This window comes from Scophthalmus maximus, chromosome 13 (genome assembly GCF_022379125.1).
Source record: "Scophthalmus maximus strain ysfricsl-2021 chromosome 13, ASM2237912v1, whole genome shotgun sequence".
Classification (NCBI taxonomy): Eukaryota; Metazoa; Chordata; class Actinopteri; order Pleuronectiformes; family Scophthalmidae; genus Scophthalmus; species Scophthalmus maximus.
The window spans coordinates 191,022-210,046 of record NC_061527.1 but is presented as its reverse complement, the minus strand read 5'-3'; the positions used below and the strand labels follow the sequence as shown (position 1 = coordinate 210,046).

General features: G+C 48.0%; 1 protein-coding gene across 3 annotated transcripts; it reads right to left on the bottom strand.

Moving 5' to 3' along the window:
- Positions 1 to 5,771: 5,771 nt before the first annotated feature.
- ptbp1b (polypyrimidine tract binding protein 1b) lies at positions 5,772 to 18,940 on the bottom strand. Of its 3 annotated transcripts, none has more exons than XM_035647364.2 (15): positions 18,874 to 18,888; positions 15,656 to 15,689; positions 14,782 to 14,842; positions 14,441 to 14,613; positions 14,175 to 14,321; positions 13,882 to 14,016; positions 13,615 to 13,725; positions 13,361 to 13,523; positions 11,607 to 11,681; positions 11,174 to 11,316; positions 10,575 to 10,608; positions 9,519 to 9,611; positions 9,086 to 9,302; positions 8,924 to 9,001; positions 5,772 to 6,900 (listed from the first exon to the last, which is right to left on the bottom strand). In XM_035647364.2, the coding sequence occupies exons 1-15, from the start codon at positions 18,879 to 18,881 to the stop codon at positions 6,768 to 6,770; spliced, it is 1,605 nt and encodes a 534-aa protein (XP_035503257.2). In that variant the 5' UTR covers positions 18,882 to 18,888; the 3' UTR covers positions 5,772 to 6,767. The 3 variants fall into 3 exon arrangements, with proteins under 3 accessions (XP_035503257.2, XP_047192544.1, XP_047192543.1); XM_047336588.1 differs by lacking the exon at positions 18,874 to 18,888 and adding an exon at positions 18,779 to 18,853; XM_047336587.1 differs by lacking the exon at positions 15,656 to 15,689 and having other exon boundaries at positions 18,874 to 18,940.
- Between the last annotated feature and the right edge of the window lie 85 nt (positions 18,941 to 19,025).

Genomic DNA, 19,025 nt, shown 5'->3' with positions numbered 1-19,025 from the left:
CATATACAGTCACTGATGGTCTTTATATACAGTCACTGATGGTCTTTATATACAGTCACTGATCGTCTTTATATACAGTCACTGATCGTCTTTATATACAGTCAGTGATCGTCTTCATATACAGTCAGTGATCGTCTTTATATACAGTCAGTGATCGTCTTGATATACAGTCTCTGTTCGTCTTTATATACAGTCAGTGATCGTCTTTATATACAGTCACTGATGGTCTTTATATACAGTCACTGATCGTCTTTATATACAGTCTCTGTTCGTCTTTATATACAGTCAGTGATCGTCTTTATATACAGTCAGTGATCGTCTTTATATACAGTCACTGATCGTCTTTATATACAGTCTCTGTTCGTCTTTATATACAGTCAGTGATCGTCTTTATATACAGTCACTGATCGTCTTTATATACAGTCACTGATCGTCTTTATATACAGTCTCTGTTCGTCTTTATATACAGTCAGTGATCGTCTTCAAAACAGTCAGTGATCTGTCTTCATATACAGTCAGTGATCGTCTTTATATACAGTCACTGATCGTCTTTATATACAGTCAGTGATCGTCTTTATATACAGTCAGTGATCGTCTTCATATACAGTCAGTGATCGTCTTTATATACAGTCACTGATCGTCTTTATATACAGTCACTGATCGTCTTTATATACAGTCACTGATCGTCTTTATATACAGTCTCTGTTCGTCTTCATATACAGTCAGTGATCGTCTTTATATACAGTCACTGATCGTCTTTATATACAGTCAGTGATCGTCTTTATATACAGTCAGTGATCGTCTTCATATACAGTCAGTGATCGTCTTTATATACAGTCAGTGATCGTCTTCATATACAGTCAGTGATCGTCTTTATATACAGTCAGTGATCAGCTGAGGTCAAATCTGTTAGGAAGTTTCCTGAATCTTGATGTGACCTGTGTTTCCTCATCACCTGATGATGTTCAGATTCTCTTAGTGCTTAGTAAAGGAGCTTCAATGTTTCCTTTCCTATCTCCTTTAGCAGAGGACACACTGGAGCTTCCTTTGAGAGGAAAGGAGGAACAGACCCACAATTCATTGCCCGGCGATATTTAACGTGACGCGCCATGAACGAACCTTAACAATTCAATCTGAAGAAGAGGAAGAAGATGAAGAGGAGGAAGAGGAGGAAGGACGATTCGACCTCACCTACAAACTTGACATACTTACCCCTTCAACGCTGACCTCTGACCCCTGAAGGTCGTAACACGTAGCTGCTGGAGACTCCATCATGTGACTGTGATGTCACCAGGTGTCACTGACACTGTGTGTGTGTGTGTGTGTGTGTGTGTGTGTGTGTGTGTGTGTGTGTGTGTGTGTGTTAGAGGATTATGTTCACGCCTTCTCTTCTCAGATCTGTCTGAGATCAAGCTGCCGTGCCGAAGCTTTTCTTTCCCACAATCCGTCTTTGTTGGTCGATGTGTGTGTGTGTGTGTGTGTGTGGACACGGATATGAACTTCTTCAGTCTGTTCAGCCTCAGATCTTCTCTTGTCATTTCCTCAGGACTGAATGTGAAAGTTAACGCTTCACTCCCCCCCCCCCCCCCCCCCCCCCCCCGACAGCAGACTGAGAATCAGATCTTTGATCGTCGTCTCAGAAAATCTTCTGTCAGAGTCTCAGGTTCAAACACACTGAGGCTTCTGCAACTTCAAATCTGGTGGTTCACGTCTTGTGCCCCGTGGTTCAGGTTTGGTCCTCGTGGTTCAGGTCCGGGGCCTCGTGGTTCATGTCTTGTGCCTGGTGGTTCAGGTCTGGGGCCTCGTGGTTCAGGTCCGGGGCCTCGTGGTTCAGGTCCGGGGCCTCGTGGTTCAGGTCAGGGGCCTGGTGGTTCAGGTCTGGTGCCTGGGGGTTCAGGTCAGGGGCCTGGTGGTTCAGGTCTGGTGCCTGGTGGTTCAGGTCCGGGGCCTCGTGGTTCAGGTCAGGGGCCTGGTGGTTCAGGTCTGGTGCCTGGTGGTTCAGGTCTGGGGCCTGGTGGTTCAGGTCCGGGGCCTCGTGGTTCAGGTCTGGTCCTCGTGGTTCAGGTCCGGGGCCTCGTGGTTAATGGTCTGGTCCTCGTGGTTCAGGTACGGGGCCTCTTGGTTCAGGTCTGGTCCTCATGGTTCAGGTCTGGTCCTCGTGGTTCAGGTCTGGGGCCTGGTGGTTCAGGTCCGGAGCCTCGTGGTTCAGGTCTGGTCCTCGTGGTTCAGGTCCGGGGCCTCTTTGTTCAGGTCTGGTCCTCGTGGTTCAGGTCTGGTCCTCGGGGTTCAGGTCTGGTCCTCGTGGTTCAGGTCTGGGGCCTCGTGGTTCAGGTCTGGTCCTCGTGGTTCAGGTCTGGTCCTCGTGGTTCAGGTTTGGTCCTCGTGGTTCAGGTCCGGGGCCTCGTGGTTCATGTCTTGTGCCTGGTGGTTCAGGTCTGGGGCCTCGTGGTTCAGGTCCGGGGCCTCGTGGTTCAGGTCCGGGGCCTCGTGGTTCAGGTCAGGGGCCTGGTGGTTCAGGTCTGGTGCCTGGTGGTTCAGGTCTGGGGCCTGGTGGTTCAGGTCTGGTGCCTGGTGGTTCAGGTCAGGGGCCTGGTGGTTCAGGTCTGGTGCCTGGTGGTTCAGGTCCGGGGCCTCGTGGTTCAGGTCAGGGGCCTGGTGGTTCAGGTCTGGTGCCTGGTGGTTCAGGTCTGGGGCCTGGTGGTTCAGGTCCGGGGCCTCGTGGTTCAGGTCTGGTCCTCGTGGTTCAGGTCCGGGGCCTCGTGGTTAATGGTCTGGTCCTCGTGGTTCAGGTACGGGGCCTCTTGGTTCAGGTCTGGTCCTCATGGTTCAGGTCTGGTCCTCGTGGTTCAGGTCTGGGGCCTGGTGGTTCAGGTCCGGAGCCTCGTGGTTCAGGTCTGGTCCTCGTGGTTCAGGTCCGGGGCCTCTTTGTTCAGGTCTGGTCCTCGTGGTTCAGGTCTGGTCCTCGGGGTTCAGGTCTGGTCCTCGTGGTTCAGGTCTGGGGCCTCGTGGTTCAGGTCTGGTCCTCGTGGTTCAGGTCTGGTCCTCGTGGTTCAGGTTTGGTCCTCGTGGTTCAGGTCCGGGGCCTCGTGGTTCATGTCTTGTGCCTGGTGGTTCAGGTCTGGGGCCTCGTGGTTCAGGTCCGGGGCCTCGTGGTTCAGGTCCGGGGCCTCGTGGTTCAGGTCAGGGGCCTGGTGGTTCAGGTCTGGTGCCTGGTGGTTCAGGTCTGGGGCCTGGTGGTTCAGGTCTGGTGCCTGGTGGTTCAGGTCAGGGGCCTGGTGGTTCAGGTCTGGTGCCTGGTGGTTCAGGTCCGGGGCCTCGTGGTTCAGGTCAGGGGCCTGGTGGTTCAGGTCTGGTGCCTGGTGGTTCAGGTCTGGGGCCTGGTGGTTCAGGTCCGGGGCCTCGTGGTTCAGGTCTGGTCCTCGTGGTTCAGGTCCGGGGCCTCGTGGTTAATGGTCTGGTCCTCGTGGTTCAGGTCTGGTCCTCGTGGTTCAGGTCTGGGGCCTGTCGTGGTCTCTGGTCTTCCTGACTCTGGCGTCTGCTGCCACCTGCTGGTTCTGATCAGCTTCCTCTCGCCTCAGGAGGAAACGTCTCCCCACAATTCATTACAGCACTGACTTGTTGTCACATCTGTCCAATCAGGAGTCATTCTTCACATCATCATCATCTTCATCTTCATCATCAAACAGCAAACATGACCTGTGGATGAGTTCGTCTCTGTACGAAACTTCTGTAATAAATAAAGTTGGTTTAAAAAAAGCTTAATGTGAGAACAGTCACATCCTTGTGTCCTAACTCCTTATGTCCTAACGCCTTCACGTGTTTCCTTCACCTCCTGTCGTTGAACACTAACCAATCAGAGAAGAGTTCAGGTAAAGACACGTGCTGAGTCTCCACCTGCTGGTCGGAGTCTGAACTGCTGTTCAATGGGAACATGAGTGGATTATGTGTTCACTGAATATCAGAAATTTTAGTTTCATTTCTGGATGAGAGATGTGTCGTCATCTTTATATACAGTCAGTGATCGTCTTTATATACAGCCACTGATCGTCTTATATACAGTCACTGATCGTCTTTATATACAGTCACTGATCGTCTTTATATTCTTTATATACAGTCAGTGATCGTCTTTATATACAGTCAGTGATCGTCTTTATATACAGTCAGTGATCGTCTTTATATACAGTCAGTGATCGTCTACATATACAGTCAGTGATCGTCTTTATATACAGTCAGTGATCGTCTTTATATTCAGTCACTGATCGTCTTTATATACAGTCAGTGATCGTCTTCATATACAGTCAGTGATCGTCTTTATATAGTCACTGATCGTCTTTATATACAGTCAGTGATCGTCTTCATATACAGTCAGTGATCGTCTTTATATACAGTCACTGATCGTCTTCATGTACAGTCACTGATCGTCTTTATATACAGTCAGTGATCGTCTTTATATACAGTCAGTGATCGTCTTTATGTACAGTCACTGATCGTCTTTATATACAGTCACTGATCGTCTTCATATACAGTCACTGATCGTCTTTATATACAGTCAGTGATCGTCTTTATATACAGTCACTGATCATCTTTATATACAGTCAGTGATCGTCTTTATATACAGTCACTGATCGTCTTCATATACAGTCAGTGATCGTCTTTATATACAGTCAGTAATCGTCTTCATATACAGTCAGTGATCGTCTTTATATACAGTCACTGATCGTCTTTATATACAGTCACTGATCGTCTTTATATTCAGTCACTGATCGTCTTTGTATATAGTCACTGATCGTCTTTATATACAGTCAGTGATCGTCTTTATATACAGTCACTGATCGTCTTTATATTCAGTCACTGATCGTCTTTATATACAGTCAGTGATCGTCTTTATATAGTCAGTGATCGTCTTTATATAGTCACCGATCGTCTGTCGACCAGGTCAAACAACATTTAGTCTGAATTATTATAAATCTTTACCAGACAGTTATCTTGACCATCAGGACAATTTTGACCATCTCCAGGATGACAGACACACACAGATGTGAAGTTTAGATAAAAAGTGATATTTAATGTTTTTTTCTTTGAGGCTCAGAATCTTTCATGAAAATAAACGTTTCATCAGATATAAAACCATGTCTGGTAGAAAACGTATGTTCACTTTAAGCCCCTCCCCCTGACTGCCCCCTCCCACCTCACCCAACTCACCTGAAGGGTCGTGATGCATTCAAGTCCCCTTGGAGAAACCAGGTTCATCAGCATGTTACTGTTCATGATAAATGTGTCAGACGACGTCACCGTTTACAGAGGACAACGCTGTGGTGACTGTTACCACGGTAACTGCGTCTTGTCGTTGGTTCACATCAGAGACGAGATCAGAGCTCGTTGATCTGCGGAGGATTAAAACTAAATCAAATAATCTGTCCAATCAGAGACTCACATCGATATCATCAACCTCCCTCTGGAACAAGGGCCTGAAGTGCAGTGCATTGTGGGATATTTCGCTTGAACAGGCACAACTGACCTGTACAAAGACACTGGACTGAGAAACATTTTGACTTTTTCTTTCTTTGTGTCAAATTCATCCACCCAATCTCCTAGGTGTCCTGAATGCACCGCGACCTTGAACCGCTCCGTCACGTCTGAGCAGCTGGAATGTCGACGGACTAACGTTCAGACTCACAGTCACGAGGAGTTAACGCCAGACGAAGGCATGCCACGGAAAACCACCGCTCGTCAACAGACATGAAGTCGCCCCGTCGGGTTGAATCCACAGAGACGGATGAAACCTTTATTAAACCATGAACCTGAGGTGGCGAGTCAGTTTACATCTACAGGAGTATTTGGTTTCAGCTGTAGTGGATCACAAACGTATAAATAAAACCGTTCAGAGGCCACGCAACGTCGCAACAGACGAGACGAGGCAACGTCGCAACAGACGAGACGAGGCAACGTCGCAACAGACGAGACGAGGCAACGTCGCAACTCACAAACCAACGGAACACGAGAAAGAGAAAACAAGGTCAAAGGCCACGGAGCGGAGAGAAGAGCCTCCGATCTACCGACACCCAGAACAAACTCAGGAATGATTAAACATGTCGCTACAATATCTCATCTGAATAAAACATGATTGCATACGTGGAAATAAAGAAATCAAAAAGGAAAAGAAAAGAATTTCATCTCAGTCTAAAAACCCAACAAACCGCTACAGTACAAAAACAACACCAGTAAAATACACCTACATATGGATACATGTGTAATACAGCAACAGTAAACCTGCTCTTGGTCGATCTACAGAGGCATGATGGGAGATCACTGTGAATAAGGCACAGGGGTCGTCTGGAGTTCGAGGCCTGGTCTCAGATCAACCCGGTACGTTAAAGACACAAGTGTTGGTCGAAGGGGTAAACCACCGAAGAGGAGCAGGGCCACGGAACCTGGACTGAGATCAGAGGCAGAATTCTGTCCAAATTCAAAGAATCTAAATCTAAATTCTGGAGAAATAAATTAATCCCGACTTTAATCCCAAATTCTGAGAGTAAGGTCAAAAGGCAAGAGTGGCTACAGGTAACAAGTTCACAACAAGGCGAGAAGAGTCCTGATCTCAGAACTGTCGTTGGTTCTCCAGAGACCCTGATCCTCTTTGAAGGCAAAGAACCTGAAAATAATTTAACATCACACCAGAGTCCACGGTGGTTTGAGCAGACTTGTGTTGGAATGATCGGAGTGTAGTGGACTTCATCAGGTCCGACCCAGACGGTGAAGTCCGAGGCTCAGATGGACGACTTTGAGAAGGAGACTCGGAGGTGGTGATTCTCTCCCAGGTCGTGGTTGTGGAACTCGATCAGTGACTCAATGGCCTCCTCCACGGAGCCCATCTGGATCAGAGCCATCTTATGGTCCTTCCTAAAGGAGAGACCAGAAGAAGGTTCTTGAGGCTTAAATCTAGACGGTGCCGTGGTTAGGTTTCAGGGGCTTAACGTCAATCTCAGGGTTTGGATGGGCTCTTCAGGCTTCAGGACAGGGGTACAGGTACAGGTACAGGGACACCAAGGCCAAATTAAGATAGTGAGCGAGAGAGAGGAATACGAGAGTTTGGAGACGAGAACAGCAAACAGAGGAAGAATCTTCTGAAGAGAAGATAAGAGCTTCAGGGTGAAGGTGAAGGTTTCAGGGTGAAGGTGAAGGTTTCAGGGTGAAGGTGAAGGTTTCAGGGTGAGGGTGAAGGTTTCAGGGTGAGGGTGAAGGTTTCAGGGTGAAGGTGAAGGTTTCAGGGTGAAGGTTTCAGGGTGAGGGTGAAGGTTTCAGGGTGAAGGTTTCAGGGTGAGGGTGAAGGTTTCAGGGTGAAGGTTTCAGGGTGGAGGTGAAGGTTTCAGGGAGACGGTGAAAGTTTCAGGGTGAAGGTTTCAGGGTGAGGGTGAAGGTTTCAGGGTGAAGGTGAAGGGTGAAGGGTGAGGGTGAGGGTGAAGGTTTCAGGGTGTAGGTGAAGGTTTCAGGGTGAAGGTGAAGGTGAGGGTTTCAGGGTGAAGGTGAAGGTGAAGGTTTCAGGGTGAGGGTGAAGGTTTCAGGGTGAGGGTGAAGGTTTCAGGGTGAGGGTGAGGGTTTCAGGGTGAAGGTGAAGGTTTCAGGGTGAAGGTGAAGGTTTCAGGGTGAAGGTGAAGGTTTCAGGGTGAAGGTGAGGGTTTCAGGGTGAAGGTGAAGGTTTCAGGGTGAAGGTGAAGGTGAGGGTTTCAGGGTGAAGGTGAGGGTTTCAGGGTGAAGGTTTCAGGGTGAAGGTTTCAGGGTGAGGGTGAAGGTTTCAGGGTGAAGGTGAAGGTTTCAGGGTGAGGGTGAAGGTTTCAGGGTGAAGGTGAAGGTTTCAGGGTGAGGGTGAAGGTTTCACGGTGAAGGTGAAGGTTTCAGGGTGAGGGTGAAGGTTTCAGGGTGAAGGTGAAGGTTTCAGGGTGAGGGTGAAGGTTTCAGGGTGAAGGTGAAGGTGAAGGTTTCAGGGTGAAGGTGAAGGGTGAGGGTGACGGTTTCAGGGTGAAGGTGAAGGTTTCAGGGTGAAGGTGAAGGTGAGGGTTTCAGGGTGAAGGTAAAGGTTTCAGGGTGAAGGTGAAGGTGAAGGTTTCAGGGTGAAGGTGAAGGTTTCAGGGTGAAGGTGAAGGTTTCAGAGTGAAGGTGAAGGTTTCAGGGTGAAGGTGAAGGTTTCAGGGTGAGGGTGAAGGTTTCAGGGTGAAGGTGAAGGTTTCAGGGTGAAGGTGAAGGTGAAGGTTTCAGGGTGAAGGTGAAGGTGAAGGTTTCAGGGTGAAGGTGAAGGGTGAGGGTGACGGTTTCAGGGTGAAGGTGAAGGTTTCAGGGTGAAGGTGAAGGTTTCAGGGTGAGGGTGAAGGTTTCAGGGTGAAGGTGAAGGTGAAGGTTTCAGGGTGAAGGTGAAGGGTGAGGGTGACGGTTTCAGGGTGAAGGTGAGGGTTTCAGGGTGAAGGTGAAGGTGAAGGTTTCAGGGTGAAGGTGAGGGTTTCAGGGTGAAGGTGAAGGTGAAGGTTTCAGGGTGAAGGTGAAGGGTGAGGGTGACGGTTTCAGGGTGAAGGTGAGGGTTTCAGGGTGAAGGTGAAGGTTTCAGGGTGAAGGTGAAGGTTTCAGGGTGAAGGTGAAGGTTTCAGGGTGAAGGTGAAGGTTTCAGAGTGAAGGTGAAGGTTTCAGGGTGAAGGTGAAGGTTTCAGGGTGAAGGTGAAGGTTTCAGAGTGAAGGTGAAGGTTTCAGGGTGAAGGTGAAGGGTGAGGGTGACGGTTTCAGGGTGTAGGTGAAGGTTTCAGGGTGAAGGTGAAGGTTTCAGGGTGAAGGTGAAGGTTTCAGGGTGAAGGTGAAGGTTTCAGAGTGAAGGTGAAGGTTTCAGGGTGAAGGTGAAGGTTTCAGGGTGAGGTCTTTGGGAAACGACTGAAGGACTTACTGGAAGAACTTGAAGGCCTGGACCAGGGATCCTGAGCTGGAGAACAGCATCTTGAGGTCATCTTCGACTACAGACGGGCTGAAAACCAAAACAGATCAGATTTGATGAAATGCTGCAGGTGCGTCCCTCTGGTCCGAGTGTTGAAACAGTTGAAGGACTTACGGGATGTTGGAGAGGTGGAGGGTGGCAGAAGGTGGGAAGATGTTGGAGTAGTTTTTGGAGCCAGGCTTCTTGAAGCGGTGCAGGGGGGAGTTGCTGAAGTCTTTGGTCAGGCCCTGGTCCTCGTGCCCTTCACGGGGAAGCTGGACGTTGGCGTGTTTGGACAGCGTGATGCGCAGAGGCTTCCCGTGCAGCCGCTGGCCGTTCAGGTGACTCATAGCTGCGAACGAGGAACAATCATCAGAAAACTGCTACAGCAGAGAAGTTACAGAGCAGCACTCGCAAAACAACAATATGGTTCAAGTCACATTTTACTTATGGGACTTTCCAGTATGTCAAAGTGTTGACATGTTCTCAGGCTACAGGACCGGATCTCACTACGTTCACTGCAGTTTGAGCCAAGAAGAAGAAGTGATGAAGCAGTGAAGGTTGTTACCGAGCTGAGCCTGTGTGCTGTCGGACATCTGGACCAGAGAGTTTTCCTTCTTATTGAACAGGATCTTCACTCTCATCACATCACCATAAACACCTGAACACACAAACACAACAGGTTCAACAAAGACACAAATATAATCACCTGCACACAATGTAACAGCTGTCGACTGAGACTCTGTCTGACTAAAACCTGCTGAATCTCATTACACAACCTACAGGACCAGTTACTGTAGGTTAAAAGGGCAGTCAGTGGTTTTGGAGAGAGCTTGTCTCTCTCTCTTTATTGGGTCCTCGGTGTGGGAGACAAACCACAAAGCCAAAACCGCTGAGTTGCAGCGCCCCCTGCCACCACGTGTTTACAAAGTGCACTCAGTGTTGTTGGTGCAGTCTGCACCATTTGTGTTGTTTGTGATTTACAGAACCAGGACTGAGCCGAAAACGCATGTGTGTTACTGTGTGTTACTGTGTGTTGATGTGTGTTAACTAACTAACTAATCAGTGAATGCTCCAGTGGAGACGCAGTGAAGCAGTTCAGGCTCAGAGAAAAGCAAAAATTGCAGATCACATGGTGTAGGAGCTATGAATGATGAGAGTGTGCAGCTGATTGAGGACATGCAAACTGAAAGAAACCCAACATTCAAACTCACTGAAAAAAGATGAAACACAATAATTGCAGCTGTTCGAGTCTCATTGCTGCAGCAACGACCATAAAACATAAAACCTCAGGTTCTAGGGGACGGGGGGCCGGACTACATGTTCCTAAAGGTCTCCACCAGGGTGCAGCACTGAGCTCAGACTGTCGAGAACCTCTGGTTGGCGTCCAGTCACTGATGACGTCACGGCAGGAGAAGTGATGGCGGCACCATCGTAGATGATTATCTTACGTACGCATAATACAAATAATCCAATAATTCATATTACATCTTTTTCGACCTTCTGCCTCCAGTGACTGGATTCTATTGGAAAGGCGGAGGTCACGTCAGGTGCAGATACTGTATTGTGTTTGAACTCAGATCAACATCAAACAGTTTAACAGAGAAACTTTAAATCAACGTACCGAAGAGAACAAAGAGGCAGTGTGGTGTGACTCTCTGAGACAGGAAGGACAGGAGGAGGGGGCACGCGTTTCCATGGCAACAAATCAAAGAAACAAAAAGAGACAGATGACGGGTCAATCAGGAGTTCACACGAGGTCAGTGTGTGTGTGTGTGTGTGTGTGTGTGTGTGTGTGTGTGTGTGTGTGTGTGTGTGTGTGTGTGTGTGTGTGTTACAAAAGGGAAAAAAACGTGAGAACAAAACATTTACTGTTTGACAGAGGAAAGAAACACAGTAATGACATCATGAAGGAGAGCCAATCATCACGCTGCATCAGGACCTGGACATGTCAGTGTGACGTCACACAGTGTGACATAACACAGGAACTGGAACTGAATAAAGTTGGACGACATGACGATCCCGAAAGTGAAGCCATGAAGTCGATGTTAAATAAAACATAATTTTAGTTCTGATCAGTCTGGTTTATTAGATGATATAATATGATAAAAATCTGATATATACAGTCAGTGATGGTCTTTATATACAGTCAGTGATCGTCTTTATATAAAGTCACTGATTGTTTTTATATACAGTCACTGATCATCTTTTATATACACTCACCTCAGGGTTCAGGTTGCTGACCAGCAGGACACTGTGACCTGCAGACATCGGGGGGAAACCGAGCCTCGAGGCCCCTGACAGGGTCAGAGAGGTCAGGGCTCCGGGCAGCGACGGGACCGTCAGGCCTGGATAGTGGGAGGAGACTGAGAGAAGTGGGAGGAGTCAACACGACCAAGAACTGCAGGAGACCGGAGTTGGTCTACAGAGACCCACCAAGACTGATCTGGATGAGTGTAGACCTGATCCTACATATATGTGATGAACCACTCACACACCAAGAACCTACTGTTTTAATCATCTCACTGTAATATTATAATATTATGATAATATTGTAATAATATGATAATGACATCGTTGTTTCACTCTCTCTGGTTCAGTTTTGGAACTACAGTTCCCATCATGCATTGCTACACAGCGTGTGTCAGTGACTCACCTGCAGGTTGGAGGGTGAAGGTCGGAGGGAAGTGAGTCGCTCCAGGATACGGAGCAGCTGAGATGATCCCTGGAGCTGCAGAGCAGAGAGAGGTGAGGGCTGCGTCTGTGCTGCGTCTGTATCTTTACTGTCTCTGTGTCTTTACAGTCTCTGTATCTTTACTGTCTCTGTGTCTTTACTGTCTCTGCATCTGTATCTTTACTGTCTCTGTATCTTTACTGTCTCTGTGTCTTTACTGTCTCTGTGTCTTTACTGTCTCTGTGTCTTTACTGTCTCTGCGTCTGTATCTTTACTGTCTCTGTGTCTTTACTGTCTCTGTATCTTTACTGTCTCTGTATCTTTACTGTCTCTGTGTCTTTACTGTCTCTGTGTCTTTACTGTCTCTGTGTCTTTACTGTCTCTGTGTCTTTACTGTCTCTGCGTCTGTATCTTTACTGTCTCTGTATCTTTACTGTCTCTGTGTCTTTACTGTCTCTGTATCTTTACTGTCTCTGTGTCTTTACTGTCTCTGCGTCTGTATCTTTACTGTCTCTGTATCTTTACTGTCTCTGCGTCTGTATCTTTACTGTCTCTGTGTCTTTACTGTCTCTGCGTCTGTATCTTTACTGTCTCTGTGTCTTTACTGTCTCTGCGTCTGTGTCTTTACTGTCTCTGTATCTTAACTGTCTCTGTGTCTTTACTGTCTCTGCGTCTGTATCTTTACTGTCTCTGTGTCTTTACTGTCTCTGCGTCTGTGTCTTTACTGTCTCTGTATCTTAACTGTCTCTGTGTCTTTACTGTCTCTGTATCTTAACTGTCTCTGTGTCTTTACTGTCTCTGTATCTTAACTGTCTCTGTGTCTTTACTGTCTCTGTATCTTAACTGTCTCTGTGTCTTTACTGTCTCTGCGTCTGTATCTTTACTGTCTCTGTGTCTTTACTGTCTCTGTGTCTTTACTGTCTCTGCGTCTGTATCTTTACTGTTTCTGTACTGCGTCTGTATCTTTAATGTCTCTGTGTCATAACTGTGTCTGTGTCAGTACTGTCTGTGTCTGTACTGTTTCTGCATCTGTACTGCGTCTGTATCTTTACTGTCTCTGTGTCTTTACTGTCTCTGTATCTTTACTGTCTCTGTATCTTTACTGTCTCTGTGTCTTTACTGTCTCTGCGTCTGTATCTTTACTGTCTCTGTATCTTTACTGTCTCTGCGTCTGTATCTTTACTGTCTCTGTGTCTTTACTGTCTCTGTATCTTTACTGTCTCTGCGTCTGTATCTTTACTGTCTCTGTATCTTTACTGTCTCTGCGTCTGTATCTTTACTGTCTCTGTATCTTTACTGTCTCTGCGTCTGTATCTTTACTGTCTCTGTGTCTTTACTGTCTCTGCGTCTGTATCTTTACTGTCTCTGTGTCTTTACTGTCTCTGCGTCTGTGTCTTTACTGTCTCTGTATCTTAACTGTCTCTGTGTCTTTACTGTCTCTGCGTCTGTATCTTTACTGTCTCTGTGTCTTTACTGTCTCTGCGTCTGTATCTTTACTGTTTCTGTACTGCGTCTGTATCTTTAATGTCTCTGTGTCATAACTGTGTCTGTGTCAGTACTGTCTGTGTCTGTACTGTTTCTGCATCTGTACTGCGTCTGTATCTTTACTGTTTCTGTGTCAGTACTGTGTCTGTGTTTCTGTTGATGTGTCAGTACTGTCTCTGTATCTTTTCTGTCTCTGTGTCTGTACTGTCAGTACTGTCCCTGTGTCAGTACTGTGTCTCTGCTGGTCTCACTGAAGGCCATGTGTGGGTGCTCCATGCTGTCCCCGGTGGGCAGGTCAGGTCTGGTGAAGTCTCGGCTCTTCTCGTTGTTGTACTTGACGTTGAGGCTGGTGAGTTTGGAGAAGTTGATCCTCAGGGTGCAGCAGCCGTTGTAGATGTTCTGTCCATCCAGAGACTGAAACACAGACGCAGGAACAGCTCACAGACGGTTCTGGTTCTTGTTGTGGTTCTGGCTCAGAGGCCGAGCGGTGTCAGTGTTAGCTCACCAGTTTAGCTCCCTGGGCCGACGCTCCGTCCTGATACTGCAGCAGAGCCTGGAACTGACTGTTCTTAGTGAAGACGATGATCCTCAACACGGTGCCGAACTTCGAGAAGATCTGAGGACCACAGACGCTTAGCTTAGCATGAAGAATTCACATTGTTCTCATGCTACTGCAACACAAACATTTGAATCCACTTCTCTGGAGTCCTACACTCTCTCCTGTCCCTGAACACATCCTGTGGACTTGTGTGTGATGTCATGCTGATGTCACCTGGCAGAGGGCGTCCAGGCCAACGGGGTAGACCAGGTTCTCCACCACCACCCTCAGAACCGCGCTGGGCGCCGCCACAGCCACCGCCGCGTCCATGTGAGACGAACCGAGGGCGCGAAGAGCCGCCTGTGCCCGCTGACACAGGAAGGGGAGGGGCAGAGGATCACACGTTGCAGGACGTACGCTAACAGCTGCCAAATGTCAAAGATACTACAGCTGCCAATGGTGGCAAGCCGCTTACAGCTGCTAACAGTGGCGGGACACTAACAGCTGTTCACAGGGGCGTGCCTCACCTCCTGGTTGGGAGAGTTATCCGTCTTCAGCTCCTTGTAGTTGGAGAACTGGACGTAGACCGGCTGGTTCCGGATGATGGGCATCACGGTGGAATAATAACCCACCATGTTCTGAGCCACATCCTCCGAACCCATCTCCAGGAAGGCCTGACGAGGAGAGGAGACAAAGAGACAGGAGACAGGAGACATGTTAGGACCGAGCAACAGCACCGTTCTGTAAACACTCTGCTGCCAGTCAAAGACCGGGTTCTGGTTCTGGTTCTGACCTGGTTCTTGGCTTTGAGCATCAGCAAGTTGGTGATGTCACCGAAAGGCAGGCCCAGGCTGATGACCTCACCCTCGGTGATGTCGTTGGGGAGCCTGCGGATGTGAAGGACCCTGGACGGGACAACAGGACCTCTGAGGTCACCTTTGAACTTCTTGCTGTCGTTGCCATTGGCTACAGACGAGAGGACATCAGAGACTCAGGGGTGTGCGTGTGACCACACATGACATCACAAGACCAGATGTTTCACCAGGTTTTTTTGCTTCACGTGGTAAAATGTTAAATCTGAGGTTTACATTATTGTCACAGACAGTAAATATTTAACAGATTACACACACACACCTGTGTTGCTCATGATATATGGACCAATGGAGACGCTGGAGAAAAGCTCGTCAGATCCTCTCTGCAACGGAGATACAACAACAGAGATCACATAACACTATAACACACACACACACAGACATGACATCATCAGTGTCAGTGTGATGTCACAGGTCAGGGTGGTCATGTGACCTGTGTCTTCACATGTTCTGCACATTGCCAGTGGTTAAATACGACATCAGGTCTGAACGTGTTTCAGATAATGATCAGTTGTTACAGACATGACTCATTAACAACTGACACTGTTCTAGAAACATCATCTTATATTCTAATATCAGCCCCAGAAATACACATCGCTCCGTCAGTAGATGATCAGTATTGATCAGTGTTGATCATTGTTGGTGTTTTCAGTAGTTTCTCTGTGAGGAACCTGATCAGCTGTTTCCTGATCCCCCTGATCAATAATGGAGCAGAAACCTGAGTCTGGTCTGTAGCTGCTGCCTGACGGCTGCTGGTACAGATGAGATGGACAGAAATACAACACCGACCTGCATCAGTTACGGCTCAGAACAAACAGGACGACAGTTGAATGCACCGTGAGGTCTCACCACTAGAGGTCACTGTCACCTCCGCACTGAACCTTCCATTTGTTTCTCTTTAAACTTGAAGGAATGAAATGTGCTCAAGTCGCAGCGATGTCAAATCTGTGGGCTGCTCCTTTAACTCACTCATCTGATTATCCTCAGACTCACTGCCGCAGGTTGAGCCAATCAAACAAACAAGTCAGCAACGACTGAAAACTTCAGATCGGATCTCAGATGCCAGAGGGGGGGGGGGTGCGAGCAGGAGGAAGAGAGGAAGAGAGGGAGGAGGAGGAAGAGGAGGAGGAGCCTACCTTAGTACCAACTGTTATATCGTGGTGGACACTGCTGTGAAGACAAGACAGTGTGTTAGAAGCAGCAGAGAGAAAAAAAACTCAAAATCAGCAAAAAAAAGTTAAATGAGGTTAAAGATGTTTTATCTGAGGAGATGGAGGGAGAGGAAGAGGAGGAGGAAGAGAGGAAGAGGACAAAACTGGTTCACTGTTCCTTTAGGAAATGCTGTGATTCATATTTTTCATCATCATTCATACGACGCTCTGCATTCTACCCACAGACTGTAAACAAAGATGGACGACATCACTATCGCCCCTGGTGTCTGGCTGGTAGAGGCCATAAGCCCTGCCCCCTCCATGTCATGCGAGGTCGTACTTATCAGATATGTTTGGTCACGTGTTCATGTTTCTGATCACTTTTCTTCTCATTAGTTATTTGATGATATAAAAACGGGGCTGAGACGTCATGATTGACAGCTGACACTGACTTGTGTGTGGCCGGGGCCTCGATACCACAGCTCTACTCCACAATCACTACAGTAGGGCTGAACGATTAATCGCATTTGCGATAATATCGCGATATGATAAAACGCAATTTTCGAATCGCAAGGGGCGTGATTACACGGGTCATGTGATACGCGAGCGAGTGGAGCGCTCGGTGCAAAGACAAAACAGCAGTCACGCTGCACTTTAACCTGCTATGCAATGTCCTCAAGCTCGACAGAACAGTTGGAAACTGATACAGCGGAGACTTTAAAGTCGAAGAGGAGCAGCACGCCGGTTGTGTGGAAGTTCTTTGGTTTTAAAAAGGAGGATGCTGCACAGCGTCAGAACGTGCCATGCTACCGTTGCTACTTCATGCGGAAACACCACCAACCTGTATCAGCGCTTGACACAGCGCCACAGCCACCGCGGTGGTGTCGAGGTTGTTGGCCGTACCATCGGCATAATGACGAACACAGAACCACACAAGAGTTGTTACTCCGCATGAAAATGTCTCAACACCACGACAATTCCCTTGTTAAAGAGACAGACTGCTACCAGAGAGAGAGCTCTCTCCCTTTCTCCTCTTCAACACATGAAGAGGAGCTCTCTGTCAGTGTGTGTGTGTGTGTGTGTGTGTGTGTGTGTGTGTGTGTGTGTGTGTGTGTGTGTGTTCGTGCGTGCTACTTATAATCGCAAATCGAATCGCAATCGCAATATCTGTAAAAAAAATCGCGATTCGATATTTTCCCCATTTCGTTCTGCCCCACTGCACAGAATCTGACTCCGCGTGACGTCACCAGAACAAGATGGTGGCTCCAGGGCACCGATGAGTCCTGACGGAGAACCAACACCCACAGGAAATATATATATATATATTTACACACACACATAAGCGTGTACATTCAGTCAGAGAGCAAACACAAGCTGACAGATTAATGACCACTAACAAATCAATGGAAACGAACTCGTCAGTTTTAACTTCATCACATCAATATAAAGCTCAAACAGCTTCACAAACAACTCAGCAGACGTTACTCTGACACGCTCGTCTTCACGGTCCTGAACGCAGCTTCTCTGACGCCAAACAGGGTTTCATCCAAGAGCTTCAGTCGATGTTAGCTCAAAGACCAGAGTTAGCTGTTAGCTCAAAGAACAGAGTTAGCTGTTGACTCAAAGACCAGAGTTAGCTGTTAGCTCAAAGAACAGAGTTAGCTGTTGACTCAAAGACCAGAGTTAGCTTTTAGCTCAGCCAGCACAGTTGCTGAGGACGTGGTGGTCTTCATTGGCCATGTAAACCATGAAGGCCAAACTGAAATGAGACAGTCTGGTCTACGGCAAATTTCCTATTTGTCATCACCAGTGAGTTCCGCTCTTGCTGCCGTTGCCTTGGAACAGAGCTACAGTTACCTACAGTACAAGAAAGTAGTTCATCAGCGTGCAATGAATCCTGGGACAGGTTGGGTCGGGAAGGAATCACCCATTGGATCCTTTGGTTGTTGGGGACGGAAGGACGCATCTGAATGAACCTTCTAAATGGGAAAGCTGAGTTACTCCACTGTGACACAATTAGTCTTCAAATGTAGCCTCTGAAGGGGGCGGGGCCAGAATTAGGACACATCCATTGTTTGTAAATGGGAATGTGTCGATACTGATGGTCACCTACTGTTAGCTAACATTTTAGATAGAGAGAGATAAACAGATCCAACTCTGGACAGTCATAGGGTTAGGGTTACTCTGTCTATGTCATAGAGTCGCAAATAAACTAAATCTACATGTGACCAGCAGGCAACAGTGACACCTGAGCTAGCTGCTTAGCATGCTAAACGGCTGCTAATGCTAATGTTAGTGATGTACCAACAGGAAGAGCTGCTACAAGGCACCTTTAAAATACCTGCAGCATCATCAGGTTGATACACAACAAGGCTGTTCAACGTTTCATCAATATGATAATCATAATTCATCGAAACTGCACCATTCTTTGGCTTTTGTGCTGAACTGAATTCATTTTGACTCATCGACAAAACCACAAACCTACAAGAACAAGACACTTCACAACTCAACTGAAGCACAATAAACTTTTTTTATATCAAGTGTAAAGTTGTTCACTCGACAACCAGTCGATCCGTTCACCATCAGCCCGACGGAGCCTCGCAGCGAACTCCCATTGAAGAAACGTGACTTTACAGATCTACCCTCATTACATCAGCACCACTGCGGCTTCATATTCATATAACTCATTGCGTCACAGCACCGGGGACCAGTCTTCAGTTCGGCACCGACTTGACTCGTGAAACCACAACACAGTGAACTGAACCTGGCCTGTGACCAGGGAGGAGACCTCCGGTGGTTCTCCGCGGTGGGCGTGAGAACATCAACAAGTTATCAAGCAGCTAAGTGAATCTTCCTCCAGGCGATCAATCGACCAGCTCGACTGAAAAACATCTGTGCAGCTGTGCCAGATGTTCCAGTTCACGCGGTGCGGCCACATCTCACCGCCCGGTGGTCGAGTTACTGGAGTTCGGTCCACAGACAGTGGCCCGTCCCGAGGCTAACGCTACAGCTAACTCCGCTAGGTTAGCTTCCTGCCCCGGACACAAACACCAGTTCACGGGGAGCAGAGCCGCACGAGCCGCCGCTGACTCCCGACACACACATTACCCGGACAGGTGCAGCTAACCGGCCTCCGGTGAGGCTACATCGGCCACGAGCTACGTTTACCGGAGCCGCGAACGTCAGTCGAGGAGACAACTCACCCGTCCATTGCACAACACGGAACTGCGAAGCAACAGGTTCCAACCAGCAGGCAGCAGGACGCCCCGCCCCCCCGCCAATATCAACCCACAAGATGGCGTCCGGCGGGAGACGCTTCCCGATTGGACTGTGGGCATAAATATGGGGCGTTCCA

Coding starts and splice junctions, on each gene's coding strand:
- ptbp1b (XM_035647364.2), bottom strand. Junction 11,682..13,360: donor GCACCCACACATGGCCTTCA/GTGAGACCAGCA, acceptor TCTGCTCTGCAG/CTCCAGGGATCATCTCAGCT. Junction 9,303..9,518: donor CAGCACACAGGCTCAGCTCG/GTAACAACCTTC, acceptor CCTCGTTCGCAG/CTATGAGTCACCTGAACGGC.